The following is a 20,867-nucleotide window of genomic DNA, read 5'->3' on the forward strand; positions in this document are numbered from 1 at the left end:
TTGGTGTGTAGAGAGTGAAAATGCAGTTAATTTTTTTAGCCCGTTTCCAATTGTTCAGTCAAGTTTTCTCGTATGCTGAGTGTAGTGTAACTAAGCTGTAGTCTTATTTCAAAGTATGCTGTAATTCCGCTTCATACCTCCCAGTGTCCCTTCGGAGCCATGGGACAGCCTTCCTATTTGCAGCTTGTTTTCAGTTGTCCACGTTATATAGGTGGGATCTTGCTTGTGTGATTTCGCATTATACCTATGATCCATGCCACGTGCAAGAAGAGGGTATATTCTGTCAGAGCCTGTAACAGACCTGTCCGGCGTGCTTGGAGTCTAGCTGCACTGCTTCTGAGACACCCCAGCTGTCTTGCAGTAGGAAGCAAGAGACCAAGACCTGTCTCTAGCGCTGTCTTAAGTCTCTAGTGCCATCATAAAACCAGGCTTTGGTCACAGTTGCAGCTGCTGTGGTATCCTAAAGCTTAGTTTATAAAAAGGATTAGGTGGGCTCGAATCTTCAGTATTGCAAAATATAATGCTAATGAGTATCAGTTGTCATTCCGATCAAGTTCAGATTATTAAAAATATGTTTGTGGTTAGAATTTTTTTTCTCTTCAGTAGAAGCTAATGTTGCTGAGCTAAACATATTTAATGAGTGAGTATACTACCGTGTTCAAAACTTGTATTGGTTAATCTGATAGAAGAAGTGCAAGTTGAAGTGTTATACAGAGTGAGAGTATCGGGTGTCTTTTGCATAAGTAATTCTGATCCATTGTGTAATTGTGCAAACATTGTTTGCTTAAGAACCATATTTTAGCAAAAATATACCTTGTGGTTTCTCACCTTAACAAACTGTCTTGTCTTTTGTGCTGCAGGCGATCCCAATAATTTATGTGACAGCCCATCTCTAGTTGCGGATCAGCACCGATGGACTATTTATCATTCCAAAGTCAATCTCCCAGCAGCACTAAATGATCCTAGGTTAGCAAAAAGGGAATCTGATTTCTTTACAAAAACATGGGGAGTGGACTTTGTGGACACTGAAGTCACGCCTTCATTCTACCTCCCACAGATCACCAAGGAACATTTTGCATTATACCAACAGGAAATTACTCCGGTAAGAACCCAAAATTAGGTGTATGTAGTACTAGGGGCCAGAAAGAAATTTGAGATCCTTCTTGTAATTAGAGATTGTCCCTGCTAGTAGTCCATCATACAGTTAGCTGAAAATTAATTTGCTCTTCAGTGCTTGTTGACTCTTAATTAGGCATTTCTTGTTTTATAATCTCAGTATCTGTAGTGTGGAAAATGCTGTCTGAATTCTCTAGGCAATTTAATATTTTTTTCATTTGTGTTTCTGAATACTGAACCTGCACCAGGGCTTACGTTCGTATTTTTTCGTTCTGATTATGAATTCTTTCTCTGTAAGGATTGCTTGATGATCGGGCTCCACACTGCAACATAGCATTTTCAGACCTTTGGATCAAATATAAAACATGACTATGTGCTGCAAGGATTGGAGATTTTTATTAAGAGCATCTAATTTAAACATTTATATGTGAAGTTCTTAAACTATAAATAGGCCTATTATCTCAATAATTTCTTTCATAACAGGGAAGCTTAAGCTACATCTAAGGACAGCAGGACCAGTAGGAGACTTCTACAAACTCTTAAAATACAGGTGTCAGTAAGTATGTAGTATTATTGTATTTTTTTTTTAACTGAAAGAACATGTAGAAGTCTCCCACTGTTTTCTGCTTCCTTGGTTTGTAACTTTTTTTTTCTGGTACAGAATTGGCTGCAGGAAATGTTACTTGTGTAAGTCATGGTTAAAGAATGTGAGAGTAAATTATCTGTAACTGAACTATTACCATTAGTTCACATATTCAACATTTAAAATGTTTTAAGAGCTCATCCATTAAAATTTGTGTGTAATGCAGTGACTGCTAAATGAAAGATTTTTGGGAAGAGAGAACTGACATGTAGCTTCTAACAGAGATTTAGCGAACATTGGTGTTCTTTAATTCTCACCACTACAGTCTCTGGTGGTGTTTACACCTGTAGATAAAATTTGAAGCTCAGCATGGTGAAAAGATGGTTTCAGCAAGGTACTCATTAGTATGATGTGGAAGCAGTTTCTACCTTGTTCCAATTTAATTTGTCAATGAAAGAGTGCTCGTTGTGTGGTAGTGTGATTTCTGGATTAGACAGCAAATAAATGTTTGGATATGTAATTATGATTGATCTGTGAATATACCTCATTATGTAGAGAAGTTATTACACTTCTTCAATAACTTCTGTGTTCATTTTCTCTTGTGGTGTAAAGATACAGAAAACCCCCAACATACCAAATACAGGGTGAAATTTTTTGTATCTTTCACCTGTAAAAACATCATCTGAGCTTTTAAGAGGAAAAAACCCCACTGTTGTGAATTTGTCAGAATTATTTGGCATAATGCAGTTAGGTTTCACTGAAAATGTTCTGAATGTTCTGTTTCAAATAAAAATTTTTTTTTTTTTAAGCCTCAGAATAATTCTTTAATATATTTTCTCTTTTACAGAGAGAGAAGGTTCACGAAAGATGCAAGAATATTTGTACTCCTAAAGATACCTTCGACAGGACTCTATTACACACCCATGGTACAGCCACAGCCTTCCTTTAGTCGTTAAAAAGTAATTTCTTCTTGTATCGGTATGTTATAGCATTCAATAATGAATGCTATAGCATACTGATCTTCTCCTTTACTTGCTCGAGGGCTTCATGTGCAATAATAGCTGCTGATGATTTCTTTGTAACAATAATTGAAAACCCAGGCATGGTTGACTGGAAGTATTGTTGACTACTGCTGATATTTTATAGGTCAGAATGCTTGTGATACCTACTCTTAAACTATTCCTTGGCGTGTTTGCATTCATGGCAGGTCATTATGTCCCTGGCAGTGTTTTCTTTAACTTCCTTTTATTTAAGATCCATTGAGACTGTTGCATCAAATTTCTGGCAGCTGTTGACTTTGCAATGAAGAATGGCAGCGCTGGGCCATTACTGTCTCACTGCCATGAGGATCATGGAATGGCTGAGGTGGGAAGTGACATCTCAAGACAGTCTAGTCCAAACTGCTGGCTCCGTTAGGGTCGCCTGTGGTAGAACAATGTCTGGTTGGGTTTTGTACTTATCCACAGATGGAGATTACCCGACTACTTTGAGCAACCTGTTTCTGTGTTAGACCACCCTCACAGTAAAAGTGTTTCCTTATGTTAAGATGGAATTTTTGATGTATCAGTTTTTGCCGGTTGCCTCTTGTCCTGTCACTGGGCAGCACTGAGAAGAGCCTGCTCTGTCATCTTTACACCCCCTCGTTAGATATTTAAAAACAGTGATATCTCCTGCTGAGCTTTTTCAGGCTGGACAATCCTGGTCCTCTCAGCCTCTAGACCTGTGAAAAATGCCCTGGTCTCTTAGTCATCTTTGTGGCCCTTCATGGACTCACACCAGTATGCCTAGGTCTCTTGTACTGGGGAGCTCAGGACTGGGCATACTGCTCTGCATGTCTCACCAGTGCCGAGTAGAGAGGGAGAAGCACCTTCCCTCAGCTTGCTGGCAGTGCTCGGCCTAAAGCAACCCAGGGTGCTTTGCCACAACAGTGCACTGCTGGCTCCTGGTCAGTTTGTCACCTGCCAGGACCCCAGGTTCCTCTCTGCAGAGGTTCTAGCCGCTAGACCCTATCGTGTAATGGTACCTGGGGTTATTCCTCTCCACGGGAGGACTTTGCCTTTTCCTGTGTTGAACTTCATGAATTTCCACTCTGGCCAGTTCTCTGCTTAGTATTTCTCTGATTACTGTTAGCAAAGACTACGTGGTAAATTCTTTTGGTGTCGACAGCTGTAGCAAGACTGAATTTCAAGATTTTATGGAAATGGGTCAGCTAATATGAAACTGGACAAAGGAAGACAAGAGCTCTTGCAAAAGGAAAAAGATAAGACAAGGAGAAGGAAAAGAAACAGTCATAGCCTGGAGCAAACTTTTAATATTTATTTTCTCAAAAATGTTAGCGTAAAAGGGTTCATTTGCCAATCACTGTTTGATCAGGCTTGTCTATATGGCTACAGGTAATGCAGCAAGAAGCATTCAGTAGTTTACTTTTGATCTGAGTTCTTTCAGTCAGCTTTCTTCCTCTCTGTGCAAAAGGAAGCCCTTCTGTAGGTTTTCTCTGTGATTGGTGTTATTTTGGAATAGCTGTTCCTGAATGAGTCTGTTTGTCATGCATACTGCAAAACAGAAGTTCCTTCTTCAGACTTAGCTTAATCCATTTTGAAAGAGTCTTTTGTTTTCAAAAATTGAATTCCTGTGTCACCAAAGTAACTGGGAGCTTCTTGGGTAGATGAACAGTTTCTAGTAGAAGCTTCATTTGGTAAACTGAAACTCTTTGTTTTCTGTAGTTTCTTTTGCTGATGTGCCTGTCTTCCTCTCGACTCCAGCCAACAAGACTTGGCCTTTTACTTCTGTAGGAGCTGGTCTGTCCAAAGACTGAGGACAGCAGGATGATTCCTAGGTTGCCTTTTGTACTTCAGTACAAATAAAGTAAAAACTAAATAAAATAAGAACGAGGGAAGTGAGAGAAATGTGGGAGATAATGCTGATGTAGCACTTTAGCATTTTTGTCACGGACACAAGTGTCACACAATTTTATTTGACACACAAGTGTCCGCATAAGGTATGGGCTTGTTGCTTTTAAATTCCTCACCTTTTTTGGCCTCCAATGTGGCCCCTCTTTATAATGCACACTAAGTTAATGAGTAGGGGAGGAAAAAGGGATTCTGGCTAAATCTCAAAATTCCGAATTTGCCTTTTCTTCCAGTTCTGCTGGTGTACAGTGATGCATCTCTTTTTCCCAGCTCAGCTGTCTCACCCAATGCAATTGTCAGGTCAGCTTACTTCAGAAGCAGCGCTTCACTTGTGCTACTTGCTCAGTGTGCTGGGGACTGTCCTGAGCCCTTGTTCATCCTTCTTGCCAGCCTTTGTGTATCTGTTCTCCAAGTGCTGTGCAGAAGTGATTATATGGACAACTTCTGTCTGGAACATTAAAACCGGGGTGATGTTAGAGGGACCTTACCAGCCCTTGCCAATTGTTTGAACAGCGCATTAAGGAATGTGAAGCACTAAGTAGATTGCTTAGTGTGACTGGTTTTGCTGTCAAAGCAGCCAGGTGCGAGCACCTTTGAATACTCTGAGCGCGAGACCTAAACTACAAAGGGCAATGGAGTGTTTCAAAGAATCAGAATATTTCATATTTTAGATTGGAAGGGACTTCAGAAGGTCTTTACTGCAACTGCCATCTCAAAGCCAGTTCAGCTGTGAGGTCAGGCCAAGCCGTTTAGGGCTTTATCCAGTTGGGCCTTGAAAACCTCCAAGAGTGGAGAGTACCTAGCCCCTCTGGGCAGCCTGCTCCAATGCTTGATTGTCCTCATGGTGAAAAAGGTTTTCCTTGTCTTCAGTCAGAACATTTTGTTTCCATTTATAACCTTGTTTGCCCCCTGTGAGGAACCTGGCGTCTTGTCTTGAAAACTTCCTCATAGGGTTTAATAGTGTTCAAGGTAATTGGTTTTCTGTTGTTTGCCCATGAATGACTGCTTGTGTTTTGTTTAATTGTAGATAAATCCAGGACAGATCTGGAACAAGTACCTAAGGTATGATTCCTGTGCACTTTAAACTTTTATAAGGATTTCTCTCATGTAGTCTTGTATATATGAATGTACTCTCTTCTCTGTAGAAATTTTGTCCAAGCCGATTACTTGAGCTGATTCTCAAGAGGATCTGCAGTGCTCAGAATTTAAAAAGACTAAGAACAATGTGCTTTTTCGTTCTTTTGTTGTTGTTGTTTCCCATGGTCTTGATTTTTCTCTTAAAGTAGAATACAAATGCCATTAGTTTTTTAGTCTTTAACAGTTATAACCTCAGAGCTGGGTAAAATGAGCTACCCTGTTTTCCAGGAGGAAAGGGAGACTGAAGAGTTTGATAGAAGCTTGAATATTGCATAGTGTACAACTTAGCGTTAGGTTTAACTCCTTGAATCCTTGGGCATAGCCCTCTTGCTTATGTGTTTGCAGCATATATGATGTGGGGGTTTTTGTAACAGGTTGACAAAATGACACAACTCCAGATTTCATTTTAGTCTGAACAGTTTATTCTAGGTACATTAAGAAGTCAGAGTGTTAATGTGGGTCAGCATCTCTGTGCCAGTCATGTAGGCTGTTACTTGAATAGCTGTCACTGCAATGTTTAAAGGCCAGGAAACAAGAATGTTTGAGTGTGGTGAGATGCTATAGCCTATGTTGAACCTTTTAAAAGTGCACTTCATAAATACAGGGAAAAGGGTACTATTGTGTGCCTGGAAGCTCAAGTTTTGTACCATTTTTTTGTCAAGTAAAAATAATGTTATCAGAGAGAATTTTTGATTAATAGTTCTCTGAGATGTATAGTTAAAGTTACATGTTACTGACCGTCTGTGACCAGCACATTTGCTGTGTTGCGCTGAAGCAGGTCAGCTTGAGGCTGTGTTGGCTCCCACTTGCTGAGCCCTTGCAGCTGGCTGGATCCTCAGTCTGGTAGAAGCCGTGGCCCCAGAAATGAGCAGGTTGGCAGTAGGATGCCCCTGCTATTGAAGAACGTTTGCTCTGCTCCTTTAGGGGACCCACCTGCAGTTTAATGCTGCCTGTGTTTTCACACTCAGGATGTTTAGATCATCTTGAGTGCTCAATAACTTAGGTAATTTTGGAGCTGTGCTTTCCACTTTTAGGAAGATCATATAAACTTGTAAGGTGTAAAGTAAATTGGTTGTAAGGTCTCGAATTAATTTGTTTGCCTAGATAAATGAAAATTTGGGTTTTGAAAATCAACAAATAAGGTTCCTGTTAGTTTCATGGGACAGGGTGTGTGTCTAACTGGGGAGGAAGATGTAGGGGTGAGGGAGGCACATTTATTTCTTTTGTTTTTCTGTTTCAGATTTTTATGAAACCAGATTTTGCCTTGGAAGATTCCTTAACATTTAATGCCGTTTTACCATGGTCTCATTTTAGTACTGCTGGTGGAAAAGGAAATCGTGACGCAGCTTCCTCAAAGTTACTTCAAGAAAAGGTACAACTTTGATAGAAGGTGTTGCTACCCATCGCAGCTGTTAGTTATTACAAAGAAACTTCACTGCTGCTGTTCTGTATTTGTCGAGACATCACTCTTGTGGGCTTTATCTTTCATTTTACGTCAGGCTGCAGATTGTTAGTAATCAATGCAGGAAGCATCTTACTGAAAGAGAACTTTTTTCCCCTGCTAAATAAATCTGTCAAATCTGGAAAAAAGGAATCTGTATATGGCATAATAACTGGTTCTTCAGGACCGCTAAAACTTAGTGGAGCAGGAATATATTGAGAACTTTAGAGATTTGGAGCTGATGTTAAGGAGGAAGAGCAATTCAATGAGAAGGGAAAGCTAGAGGTTGTACACTGTTTAAGACTATTGCTTTATCACATCTCAGGAAAACTCCAGATTCAAGGCACTGTGGTTTCTGTGCTAAAAGAAATACTAAATCCTAAGGTTTTTGTATGTCAGGAGCTTCCTCTTACCTTTTGTTGTCGTGTCATCTTCACTGATCCACTTTTGGATTTCACAAAGGACCTGAGTACATTGCAGAGCAAGAAAGCAGAGCTTTTTCTTTCATATTGGAAACAGAAGTCTTTACTTAGTCTTTTTTAAGTATTTTGTTAGTTGTACTGTAGAAAATCTCATAGTGATCATTTTTACGGTACAGATACCCATAACATGCTTCTAAAACATCTACATGATTTCAGAGTCTGTTTTCTGACCTTAATTTTCTTTTCTATTTAACCTACTGAAGCCTCTGGGAACTAGCAGTGGTGTGTGGGGAAATTAAAAAAGAAAGTGGTGGCCTTAAGAAAAATTAAGATGAGATCCTCCAGAAGGTGTTTTCAAATTTCCAGGAATTAGTCTTCCTGCTCTCCTGCCAGGTCAGGAGGAAGAGGCAGGCTCTGTGGGAGGCTAACTGGATTGTTCATTGTGTTGTCCTCCACACGTAAAGTTGGAGGAATACTTCCTTGGAGTTTGTGGCAGTTGCTGTCTGAAGATGAAAAAGCAGTGTCTGGCGTATGCTTTGAACTGACAAAGTGTGCCCGGCAGCAGCAGAATGGGCACTCAACATAGACTTCGAGCGAAGGAGACCCAGAGCCCCCTTCAATGCAGTGGAGTGAAAATAAAGCTTCAAATATCCGTGAGCTATGCTTCTTTGGAGGGGTCGTACAAATACCTAAGTAGTATAAAACAGTTCTGTTGCCTCCAAAGCCACATGTATGACAAATTATTATACTGAATCATATTACTGAAATGGGCCCAAACTTTTTCTTTTACTCTTTAAAGGCTCTGAACTGCATGAGGTTTACACTTAGCACGTGTAAATAGGAACCCTGCTGCCATAATTATCCTTAGCTCCAGGCATCATTTTTCAACAGGATTTTGAAAACCTTGCCTTAAGCACACATACTTAGGCTGTTAGTGCTTTTGGACTGCTGCTGATCTACTTGAACAATTTCCCCCTAACGTTTTTCTCTTCCTTACCTCCTTCCATGTCTTGCCCTACATTGGGACTGTAAGCTCTTTGAGGCAGGTACTATCATTTTGTTCTGTTTGTTCTACCTCACTTAGCATAGTGAAGGGACCCAGGGCATCTGGTCGGTACAATCACATAAGAAAATTATCATCATAACCCTTTTTCTGATCCCTGTGTCACAGTCTGCCTCAGCTTTTCCTGTGGGCTAGGTGTATGGAGGATGTTTTTGATTAAATGTATTGCAAACAAGATGCGTTTGCATATTGTATAAATCCCCAGTGTTAAATACATGCAGGATGGAAATAACTATAAGAAGGAAATGTTCTCCTGCTGATTCTCTTTCCATCTCTGGATGGGCCTTTTGAAATTCAGCATGAGGTTTGAGTGCTTGGCACCTCTTAGAAACCAGGTCAACTGAGTATTAGCATTCAGATGAGCATCCTAATGCCTCAGTCCTTTGAGTTTGCATATTCAGCATAAGCCAGAACACAGAGCTTTTTACAGCTCAAATAATCAGGCCAACCCAGTGGTCTGGTAACTGTTCGACATAGAGAATTTGAATTTTAGGTTCTAAACATGCAGGCATATTCCATCTCTGGGAATCCCACAGTGCTGGTGTACGTGGAATACGCTTAATAGGAACTCCAGCTGGTTGACAAAAAAGCCAACTGCAGCCAGAGATATCCTGAGGATTTATCTACAAAGAAGATGCTACAGCATTTTAAATGATGACATGCCTTTGGAATGTCTCTCTTCAAGTATAGTTGGGCTGCATCTTTAGCAGCTTCAGTGACCCGAAGTACATAGAGTATTTGCATGTGTATACTGTTCTTATTTGCAAGCCAGTGTCCAGAGCTGTCTCCTGGTTAAAGGCCAGTGTGCAGCCATGGGATACAAAAGCTTGGGTATTTTAAAATTATTTGCTTTTCTACCTTGTAGTTTTCAAGCAGGAGTGGCACCAAGTCAGCCTTCCCAGAGTGACTTGGAGTTCATTTGAAATCAGATGATCAAACCACAATGAGCAGTTATTTGTTTGCTAATCTGACAAAGGATTTTAATTTTTATTAGCAAAATTTCCCTGTGATACAGTAAGACAAATACCCTGATAGTGTATTTGCGTGAGGATAAACTTGCTAAGTCATAACAACACTGTTCATTTTTCCTCCTTCCTCCTTTTTCTAGCTGAGCCATTATCTGGACATTGTGGAAGTCAATATTGCTCATCAGATTTCTCTGCGCTCAGAAGCATTTTTTCATGCAATGACCTCTCAGCATGAGTTGCAGGACTACCTCAGGAAAACTTCCCAGGCTGTAAAATTACTTAGAGAGAAAATCTCCAAAATTGATAAAGTAATGTGTGAAGGATCGCTTCGAGTTTTAAGACTGTCGCTCACCAGAAATAACTGTATAAAAGCATACAATAAACTGAAATTAATGGCTACTGTACACCAAACACAGCCCACAGTACAGTTGCTGCTATCCACTTCTGAGTTTGTTGGAGCTTTGGACTTAATAGCCACAACACAGGAGGTGTTACAGCAAGAGCTTCAAGGCATTCACAGTTTCCGGTACGTAACCATCTGGGGAATTAGTAAAATGCAAGTAGAGCTAGAATGTCCTGGGCACGTTATGTTGGCTGAAGGAGTTTGTTTTACCTTTGTTCATTCTTAGAGGGCGTAGTGCAAAAGTTACAAAATGTAAGTTGTGGCGTAAGCAGTGTGACTCATGCATGTGCCAGAGACAGGGTTTTTTTTGCAGTGGGAGGACATGAACTTTTAATGTCTAGATGCTTCGTACTCCATTCTTGTTTACAGGTGTTTTAGGGGTGCAGAGGTGAAAGCCAAACAGTGGCTGGACCTCCACCTTGCAGGGCTTGTAGCCCGGAGCTGGGAGATGGTTTCCAAGTGGTGGTCTGCAATCCTCATGTATGCAGCACCGCAGAGACCCAGTTCTTGCTATACAGCTCCACTCTGGGCCTGTGTCTTTAGTGACTGACCTAGGCTTGTGGTGTTACAGGAATATGCAGCATGTGTCAAATAAGTCAGCCTCCAACCTGTGCTTGTGCTGGAAGAAGCTTTGCAAGCAAAAGCCAGTGCAAAGTTACTAAATGTGGTCTGAGGTTGACAGTTGGTCAGATGGAATGTGTTCAGCCAGGTCCGCCCTTGTGGAGAGCTGTATTGACAGCGGCCAGGGGGTGCTGCCTCTTGCTCCATCCAACTGAGAAGTGAAGTTCTGTGAACTGCTGAAGTCGGGAAGGGAAGGAATAAAGGGAAGGTGCTGCCCAGTCTGCTGTTGCTATTGGTTTTTTTGCCTGTGTTTGCTACAGTGATGGGAATTGGTGAGTCCAAGGTCCTGCACTGGCTGCTTCTGTTAGCAGTGGATGCTTAGAGCTCCACATGGGAGATGCCACTGCACTGGACAAGATCCTCTGTGATATGGAAGAGTATTAATACAGTGGAACCCTTTTAGCTGATGTAAAATAAGCTATCATAACTGTCATATACAGTTTAAAAGTGTTGTATGCAAAGCTGCAGCTGTGGAATGTTGCTAGCAGAAGTAATATATGTTAAATCGGCTCCGAGACTTGCATCAGCTACGTGAGGAGCTGTATACTTAGTTTTATAAGTTGGTGGTGGGAGAGGGGTTGGTTTTTTGGAGGTTATGTGGTTCCTGCAACCTGGTGGTTCCCAGCTTGTGTAATAAAAGCATGGTTGTTACTCAGTAACTGTAACATGAGTGTTCAGAACTTTATACAGATGCTGTGTGTCTGTTCTGATGAGCTCCCTTTCTAACACCCCTTCCAGCTGGCTTGGGAAAAACCTCACAAATGTTGTAGAAAAGATTTCAGAAGAAGTATTCTAAAAGAATACCCCAAAAATTATTTTTTCTTTAAAAAGAGCTAATAATCTACTGGGAGGAAAGTTGTTAGAGCATGTTAAGTCTTTTTCTTTTAGCTTAGATGGTCCATCTTCAGGCGCTTCAGCACACTTCCTTTCTTCTTTACTGTTCCTACTCTCAACCACTTGAATATGGTGCACAGCGCTTGACTGAGTCACATTTGTATTTAACTGGATGATAATGAGTGTACTTCTACAACTCTGTGACAGCATCAGTCAGAATTACTTGTGTTTTGCAATCAAGTGACCTACGTACAATGTCAGCAGAGTGCAGTTCTGTTGTCGTGCTTGGTATATGTGATGTCCTAAGAATGTGCCATTATTTTAAAACTACACTCAGATGTGGAACATCTTTGCAGGTAAATATTCATTTTGTCTCCAAAAAGTAATTTGTATGAATAATGCTTAGTTGGTTTCTATGGCAGAGTTAAAAATAACGATGTGAGTGGGGAATGTCCCCTCTGCTTTGGATATTAAGGGTTCAGAAAGGTGAGTTAAGTGTGACCTGAGTCACCGTCCCCACCAGAGATGCAAGTGCAGTTGAGAAGCCCAGTACAGTTGTTCCCGAGTCTCACAGTGGCCCCTGTGTATAGCATGTCTGGAGAAATAACGTGCAGTGGGAAGATGGAGATCTTGATAAAACTTCTGAGTAGAATGTTGTGTTTCTAAAAACAAACAATTTTTTAAAAAAATCTAAATTGATGGCATACACAAATAAGTCAGCTTTTTCCAAGAAATACCAAATGGATGTTCTTGCTTTGTTCTGAACAAGAATGCCATAGTTGTCAAGTGAGTTAAGGAACTGATTTATTTTAAGATTATATTAACTTCTAAATCAGTATCACGTTTTTCTAAATAATTAGTATGTCTCTTTTTAACTAAATAATTTGTATCTTATTTTTAAATCCGAATTTGTTACTTTGGTATTGTGCATGACAGCTGGTGGAATTTGCTTTTGAACAGATAACTTTAAATTGAGTCATGTCGCAGAATCACTGATTCCATATAAAATAGTAAGAAAACTACTCAGATTACCCATATACAAAATTTTTCCTCATCTTGCTATGCTATATGCAGAAAACAATGTAATTTGATTCTAGTTATAGCAAGAAACGAAAGCACCTTAATGGTGCTGTGAAGTAATAAATTGGTGCCTTTAATCTAAGTCAGTATCCCCAGTGATTATAGGTACAGTTGTAACGATACAGTTACTGCTTGCTACTATTGGATAGAATTACAGGTTTAGAGCTCTTTAACATTTTCAAGTTCATACTTTTAATTTAAAAAAAAAAACACATTTGTTAACTAAATTACAAACCTGTACTGCCAGGTTTTATATTGTTTTCATAGTCCTTGTTGGGGTCATGGAGATAAAGTGATTTTTTTGCACAGGTATGCTGGCAAACCATATTTTAGTACTTTTTTATACAGTAAAACACGGATACTTGGAAAAAAGAGTTTCACCTCTGTGTTTTAAACGAATTTTTACCCTGCAGTCATAATTTTACATCACAGAGTTGTAGTATTCAGTCATTGAAAGGACATGAGGTGTGACTGGTACCTCTTAAAAGATGGTTGCCAAGGCATTTTGCTGGAGTGTGAATTAAAGTTTGACTTGTTCTAGTGTGTTTCAGGGTAGAGGGATTTTTTATTTTTGTTTTGTTAGGGGCTAGAATATCTTGGGCAAAATGGTGGCAGCAAGTGCTGGGAACTCATGGCGGATGTTTCCATACCTGAGGTTTGAAAGGGCGGGTTACGTTGTGTTTCAGTGCAGTTAAGCACAGTTGCAGAAATACTTGACTGAAGAGCATCTTTGTGCTTACCTAAGTAAACCTTTGTGTTGTGGGTATTAGTCCTGCAGTAAGTTTTGCAGCTCCAGTCGTTATACTGCAAATAATAATCTTCAGGGTTTTTTCTGTTGGGTTTGTTTTGAAACGTCCACGGTGCAACTGGCTTGGATTTTCTGGAGACCATTTTTGCTTAAATTAGTTTTTTTAAATGTGTCCTCTTTGTCCATTCCAGCCAATTCTTGACTAACAGTTCAGTTTCAAAGCAGGCACATCCCCCATCATCTTAAAATTAGAAAAAAATGAAGCTGCTTAACTGGGATCCAGCAAGACTCATTCAGTTCAGCTCAGTGCTGGCCACGTGGGTTTCTGCAGGGAGGAGCTACCCTGGCATCACGCTTCCTTGCACCCTGGTGCTGACTTTGCCCACGGGGCTGTGAGGCTGGATCCTGTGGGCTTTGCACTGGTACAGCAGTGCTCCTACCAGGGAGTCCTAACATGTTTTTGCGGCTCCATGAAAGCTAACAGTCCGGCTACACCAGCACTGAATTAAAGCCAGTGAGCCATGCAGGTTCATCTTCCCCATTTTGTGTCCGGGTTTTTCTAAAACCTCACCACTTCTGTTAATTCTCATTGGCAAAGTGTCTGTCTGATTTTGTTTTTAAACAAGGAAAAAGCAGACTGATTTTTACAGATGTTTGGTGCTCCCAGCTGTCGGTGGAAGTTGGAAGGCCTGGAGTGTTTGACATCCCTGAAAGTATCACTTTTAATTTTACTCTGCTAAAAGTTTCTCTAGCTGCACAGTTTTTAAAGCCTGGTTGACATTTCTGATGTGAGAAATTCCCTTGTGGTTCTATATCTGCAATCTGCAAAATATGGTTTAAAATCTGAAATACATGGAAAAAATATTTTGAATGTAGAGTACCATAAAAATGGCAAACTTGAAAACTCTTCTGTGTTCTCTGAAAGCCATCCTCTCATGGAAAGCCGTTACTGTATCTCAGTCATGTAAAGTAAATCTGTGACCACGTTAAAAGCTCAAACACTTTTTTTTTTTTGTCACTTTCCTGCCGACAAGCACAGAATATTCTCAGTTCTGGTTCACTTCATTAGGAAGAAGTACTCAACACCTTAAAAAAAAAAAAAAAAACAAAAACAAAAAAAAAAAAAACCAACAACCAAAAAACCCCTAATTCCAGGTTTTACCCTCCATCAATATTCAAGACCATATGTTTGCTGCAAGGTGACGGTACCTCTGAAAAATGCATGGTTTCAGCTGCTCTAAGAAGTGAAAGATTTGAGCCCCCCATTAAGCCAGCATTGATTGCATGGAAATTACCTGCTGGGTGGTTATTTTCTTCAGCTGTGAAATAATGATTCATTTTCAGGTTGATTATATTGGCTCATATCTCAATGGCTGTTTTTCTTAGGCATCTTGGCTCACAGCTTTGTGAACTGGAAAAGCTGATAGATAAAATGATGATTGCGGAGTTTTCAACTTATGCTCGCAATGATTTAAATAGACCCTTAGAAGATGATTGCCAAATTCTAGAAGAGGTATGTCTGTTACTGAAATAAACTGTCTGATGAATATGTTTGCATTTTTAACATACTTAATTAGCACCAACTAATTCACTCAGGTCCCTAGTAGCAACATTATAATTCTACACTATTTCTCTTCTCATCCAAACTTCCACACACACACACCCTTTTTTTTTTTTTGTGCTTGATAAAATTAAGTAATTGTAACTAAACTCATGGAACTGCAATTCAGTCATACTTTATTTTTTCAAAATAATCAGTTTTATTTTCTCTGATTAAATGTATACTGAGTTTACTTCATGAGCCTCAACACTTTAAGTCAAAAAGAACATGGACTCTCATATCTACTTGAGTGTATAATGTAAAAACTTTAGTTTTGCAATGAAAGATGACAGTTGCATGTTGTTCTCATTCTGCCTCCCTGTGCATTTGTGGGTGCTTATATCAACTATATGGTCACCCTGAATACGTGCTTCATTTGCAGTATAGATAAATATATTTCTCATTCCTCTGAAGATCATAAACATCTAAAGATTAAGCTAGTGTGATTGCTTTCTAGCCAGGAAAAAACTTTTCTGGATTTTGCCTGTACTATTCTTCAGTAAATGCTGGACCCTATTAAGTGTTTAGTTTTATTTCATCCATGGGTTTCATTAAATACAGTGAACAGCAACAGCACTTAAAATGTTCCCATTTCTGCCCTATAGTTTTTTCTCACCTCTGCTCCACAATGGGATAGCCTCTCACTTGTGCTGGTGCAATTGTATTTAGTGTAATTCTTGCTTGGGGTAAGGAAACTCATTCATCTTTCAAATTATCCATGTTTTTAAGCACAAGTGGATGAGCACAACTGAGAAACAGGCATGAAACAGGCTGGGAGGAAGGGACTCCGCTGGTATTGCTATAGGGAGCTTTGTATGGTCAAAGCATGGCATTAGTCTCAAGGCACTGCACTGATCTAAATACTGTTCACTGTGTTTGATACATGAACTTTCTTACTGCTGTGTAATTTCTTAAAATTGTTTCTTGTCCTCATCTTGATATTTTTAGTGTGGGGTTTTTTATTTTTCTTTTTTTTTTTTTCTTGATAGGAGAGACTTGTATCTCTAGTATTTGGACTTTTAAAACAAAGAAAACTAAATTTTTATGAAATATATGGAGATGAAATGATTATTACTGCAAAGAACATAATTAAACAGGTAAGCCAAACACTTCTAACATACCTGACAAGCTTGCCTCAACTCCTTAAAAATTATTTTCTAAAGTAGTTAAGAACAGCTCTAACAAAGTTTTGTGGTGGTTGATGGTCTCTCCTTTGGAGCAGCTGAGCTTTGCAGACACTAAGGATTTCCTGAAGCACAGAGGTCTGTTTGCAGAGAAGACCTTCTGGAAGGAGTAGGTAGCATAAGTATAGCAGATCACAGCTTTCTCTGTATAGTTACCATTGTTCTGAGTTCCTTGATTTCAGCTTAAGGTTTTTTTTTTTCCCTCTTAACAATGGCTTTCCCAAATAGTATAGCTGTGTCATAACAACTATGTTTAGAAACAAAAAAACCAAAACCACCCCCACCCCCCCAAAAAACCCACCACCAAAATCCAAAAATGCATCAACCCTCACCGCCAACCCTCTAAAAACTAAACCTCTTAAGTTCTTGGTCTAAATACATAACAGAGTATCAAAAAACCTGCCAGCAGAAACAATCGAATTCCCAACAAATGCAACAGAAAACATTGCTTGCCTGAATATTAGCACAGACCTAGCATAGGCACATGATAGAAGGTGGGAAAATATCCTTGTCTTTTTCTGACAGCAAAGTGAAGCAATGAAGAAGGTAGAAGTGCTTGTCTGTAAAAAAAGAAAAAATTAAAAAAAAATAAAAATGAACTTGTCGGTGGTGGTGGTGTTTGCCATTTAGAGTAGCGTGTCTGTCTTCTCAAACCAAAAATCTTTGTAGACTAAAACAACAAATGAACATTCTTTGGGGGAAAATGCATCGACTAGTGACACGTGTGATGGCTTTTGTTTGCAAACAAAAACTTAGACTGAGCATGTGTTTAGTACTCTTAATTTTATTAATCTTGTTTGTTTGCCTGCATATGTGAGAATATTGTGTAAAGGGGTGTTTTTCTCCCCTAAAGATACATGATTATTTCAAGTGTCACGTTCTGCTGTGGTAATGAGCTGCTTCTGATTTGTATCTCAAAGGCTGGGAGATAGCTGGGTGGTGGGTTTGCCATCAGATGAAGACAGTCTTTCCTGTCCTCATAGTATAGTAAGATGTTCACAGCTGTGTTGTGAACCAAGTTGGGAACCCAGCTTTTAAAAGTTTGGATTTTCTTTTTTAATGTTATTGTAAGGTTTTTGTTTTAAGCTAGATTGGGATTTCCTAAATCACTTTATGTTGCAGCGCCACGGTTCTGTTCATCTCATTGTGCAGGGTGGGTATAGATAAAGCAGGCCAATGTTGCTAGTGAATATTGTGGGAGAATTAGAAAACAGACAGTCAATGTATGCAACAGTCCCACCACTTTTTTTAAGGACCTGGCGATGATGTGGGTCCTTTCCCACTTGACCCCAATGTAATTTACATCAGTTAAGCACTCGTGCCCCTGACTGCTTGTTCTCTCCCCACCTGAAGGTGGTGGGATGCTGGGCTGCATCATTTCCCTGCTCCCTAAAAGATCAGCAGAGGGTGTGAGTGACCACTACTTTCTAGTCATGCTGTGTTACTGTAAGCCTGGAAAAACAAAGGCATACAGATGTGTGCAGCTGCTCCAGGCCTTCACATTGTGCTTAACGCCACCAAAAAAAACCCAAACAAACAAACAAAAAAGGCATGAATGAATAACACCAGCCTAAAACTGTGCCATCTGCCCATTGGTCTGCCTTGGCTTTTCACTTGCCTCTATCAGCAGTCATGAGACTTTTTTTTTCCTTTAAGTTCTTTGTTTAGTTGCGAAATAGGCAGGTAGCGCTCCCTGTTTTCCTGCTTGTTCTCAGTCATAAAGCACTTCTCCCATTCTGCTGGGAGTATCTGTCTTTAAGGTGTCACCTCTGCTCAGTAATAGACGAAGTTTAATCAGCTTCCGGTCTAAGTTTCTATTGAACAGGGAAAACAGACAGGATCAGATTATTTCTGGTTTGTGCAACAGGTTTGGATTGTAGCCTATTGTCTCAGCTCTTAGGGATGTTTTTCCTTAATGAAGGAAACAGTTTCCTTCCCACATCTCAAATGTGCTTCCTGTTCAAATGCATTGCTGGGCTGTTTTGGTCAGTACTGTAGCAGCTCTTTATTGCCAGGCTGGTGAAAGAGCAGAGTTTGTAAGCACTGAACACACTGCACAGTTCAAGAATAAGGTGTGTTCTTACAAACTGCTGTACTGACCACCGTTATTCAAAATGCAGCTAAAATCCACGTAGCTTGAGACTGCAGCCCTCAGTCACTATTTGGGTTGTACATATTCACTTAAAGGCAAGATGAGTTCATATGCTACTGACTTATTTGATCAGGTTATTGAATTAGTATTTGGGAGAAGACCCCTAATTCAATCGGAACGGAGTTGATTTGTACCTAGGGCTTACAAGTAACATGAAAAGAGATCGGTGAAATCACTGTGAAACGATAGATGTCTTTGGAATGAAAATCAATTGTTAGAGACTGAAGAACTGGCCGGTTTTGTGTGCACCAGTTGAGGACCAAGTGTCCTTTGAGGAAAGGCCACAGCGTAGCGATTAAGGTGTGGAGAAATCTAGGGACAGAGGCAGGCTGTGCCCTGGAGGGACGAGGAGGACAGACAGCAAATCCCATTTCTCCTGGGAGAGCAGTTGAAACTGGCTCTGCCTTAACATTTGAAAGCGCAGGACTGTAGGTGGGTGCTTTCACACTTTCCTGCTGCTGTTCTTTCCAACACAGGTTACTTTCCAAGTCCTGTATTTAAAGATTAAAAGGAAGTCAACCAATATTTTCCAAAGTCAGTTGCTTTGGAAAGGGGAAGAATATAGCTTCTGTTCTCAAGTACCTGACCTGAGAGACATTTTTTAAATGTGCTTAGCATCCATGCTCAGAAAAGCAGGTCCCTTTGTGATGAAGTCGGTGTGCCCTCCAGAGCTTAGTATGCAGTTGGGAACTTTTTGATCATCTGTATTTTGCAAGTAGGTGTTTGGTGGGTGGTTTGGGGGTTTTGTTTTGGGGTTTTTGTTTGTTTGTTTTTAGAGAAACAAGAGGTTAAATGATACAAATATGTCTTTCCTTTATTATTTTACTTTTCCTTATTTAACTTGAGGATTATTGTGTATGTTATGAAACTCAGCAGCGGTTAGAAAGAAGCTAAGATCTTTTTTTGTTTTGTTTTTTCCCCTTTAAATTTGACAGTGTGTGGTTAATACGGTATCGCAGATAGAAGAAATAGATACAGAAGTGGTTGTTAAGTAAGTATACAGCCAGATATTATTTTTTTTTTTGGTGGTGGGTGGGGATAGGAGATGGATGGCTTTTAGCATAGATAAATTTGCCATTCTAATTTGTGCTTAAATTTCCATATAACAAAGGATTAGCCTTCTCTTTCACCTTGAGCCTCTGCTTCTGTCCACCTCCGTGAGAATATTGTGTATTCCCCTTCAGATTCTAACGTTACCTTAAATGTACTGTTAAAATAAATACTAAAATACTGTGAATCTCACTGCATGAAGCATAAACTACTGTATTTAGGCATATGTCTCTACTTGAAGGCATTCCCTGTTGTCGTAATCTGGGGTTACCTGTCAGTAGTTTCAGTACCTCCCACATGAACAAGAACAGGAGCTATGCAGAGAGACCAGGCAGCTTCAGACGCAAGAAAATGGTCCAGCAGGAGCTTTGCAAAGCCTAGCAAAGGCAAATGCCAAGTTCTGTATCTTGGAAGGAGCAACCCCTTTGCAAAAGGAGAGGCAGGAGCTGGCTGGCTTCAGGGCAGCTTTGCAGGGTGGGACCTGCGGATCTCTGGTGGAGAACTGGTTGGCCATAGACAGCAGCGTGTCCTTACAGCTGCAGCCTGGGCAACGTTAGCACAGCTGGCAGGTCAGGGGGCAAGAAAGACATCGAGATCCAGAAGAGGCCACTGGGTTGTCTGGGGGCGCAAAGCGCAGAGTGCAGGAGCAGCAGCCTGGGCCCCTTTGCAGCCTGGGAAGGGGAAGGCTCAGGGGAGAACGGCCCGCAGCTACCCCATAGAAGGGTTACGGGAGAGCTGCAGACAGAGCCAGGCTCCTCTCGGAGGTGTGCAGGGGAAGGATGAGGGGCAGCGGGCAAAAGGTGAAAGATGAGAAATGCTAGCTGAATCTTAGAAAAGATGTGTTCATGTGTTCCCAGTGAGGATGGTCAAACACTGGAACAGGGCCCTGAAGGAGCTGTGGGATATCCGTCCTGGGACGTAGTCAAGCTTTGACTGGGCAGGGCCCACAGCAACCCAAGCTGGTTGGACCCGAGTTGAGCAGGGGTTGGACAAGGCACCTCCGGAGGCCCCAGCTCCAGACGCCCCTGCCAGCTTCTGTTTGTCTGTAGCTCTGTGATTCATTTGGCTCAGCAAAGGGTTAGCCCAAGGGAATAAAACCAGACCAGCTGATAAAGCAAAGTGAGTGGCAGAATCTGCATGGGATTCTTACCCAGACTGGGAAGAGTCTGGGCACAGGGTCATTCTTAAACAGTAGATATTTGATCACTGTTCCCCGGTGTTTACTATTCTGCCGTTAGGTCCTAACTGTGTATTACAGGGTTTAACTTTTGTTCTATCAATGGCTTCTCTGCCCTTTGCCATGAACAGCTGACTTGCACTTTAGTAGCAGAAGTGGTCTCGCTGCAGTGCAACAAAATGGGCTTAATAACACAGCTTTTATAACACTTGCAAACTACTTTCATTTAAGTCTTTCTATATATATTTTTCCCCCCTTACATGATTCGTGAAAATGCTATTAACCCCCCTCCCTTGTTCTAACATGTACTTATCCCAGGGAAAGAGAATTTGTGTCCTGGAAAAAACTAGATGGTAAATGTGAGGCTTTCATTTTTTAG

The 20,867-nt window shown here is 40.5% G+C and overlaps 1 protein-coding gene across 5 annotated transcripts in view; it reads left to right on the top strand.

The window, feature by feature from the left end:
• VPS54 (VPS54 subunit of GARP complex) overlaps positions 1-20,867 on the top strand; it is a 53,507-nt gene that overhangs the window by 10,820 nt on the left and 21,820 nt on the right. For 4 of the 5 annotated variants that reach the window (XM_055713163.1, XM_055713165.1, XM_055713166.1 and 1 more), the window contains 8 exons: positions 861-1,102; positions 2,547-2,625; positions 5,636-5,670; positions 6,986-7,117; positions 9,780-10,165; positions 14,712-14,838; positions 15,915-16,022; positions 19,197-19,252. In XM_055713163.1, the coding sequence (XP_055569138.1) occupies positions 861-1,102; positions 2,547-2,625; positions 5,636-5,670; positions 6,986-7,117; positions 9,780-10,165; positions 14,712-14,838; positions 15,915-16,022; positions 19,197-19,252 (1,165 nt within the window). The remainder of the gene's footprint in view (positions 1-860; positions 1,103-2,546; positions 2,626-5,635; positions 5,671-6,985; positions 7,118-9,779; positions 10,166-14,711; positions 14,839-15,914; positions 16,023-19,196; positions 19,253-20,867) is intronic. The other variant, XM_055713167.1, reaches the window with a different exon arrangement.

The sequence above is a fragment of the Falco cherrug genome, chromosome 6, assembly GCF_023634085.1.
Source record: "Falco cherrug isolate bFalChe1 chromosome 6, bFalChe1.pri, whole genome shotgun sequence".
Taxonomy (NCBI): domain Eukaryota; kingdom Metazoa; phylum Chordata; class Aves; order Falconiformes; family Falconidae; genus Falco; species Falco cherrug.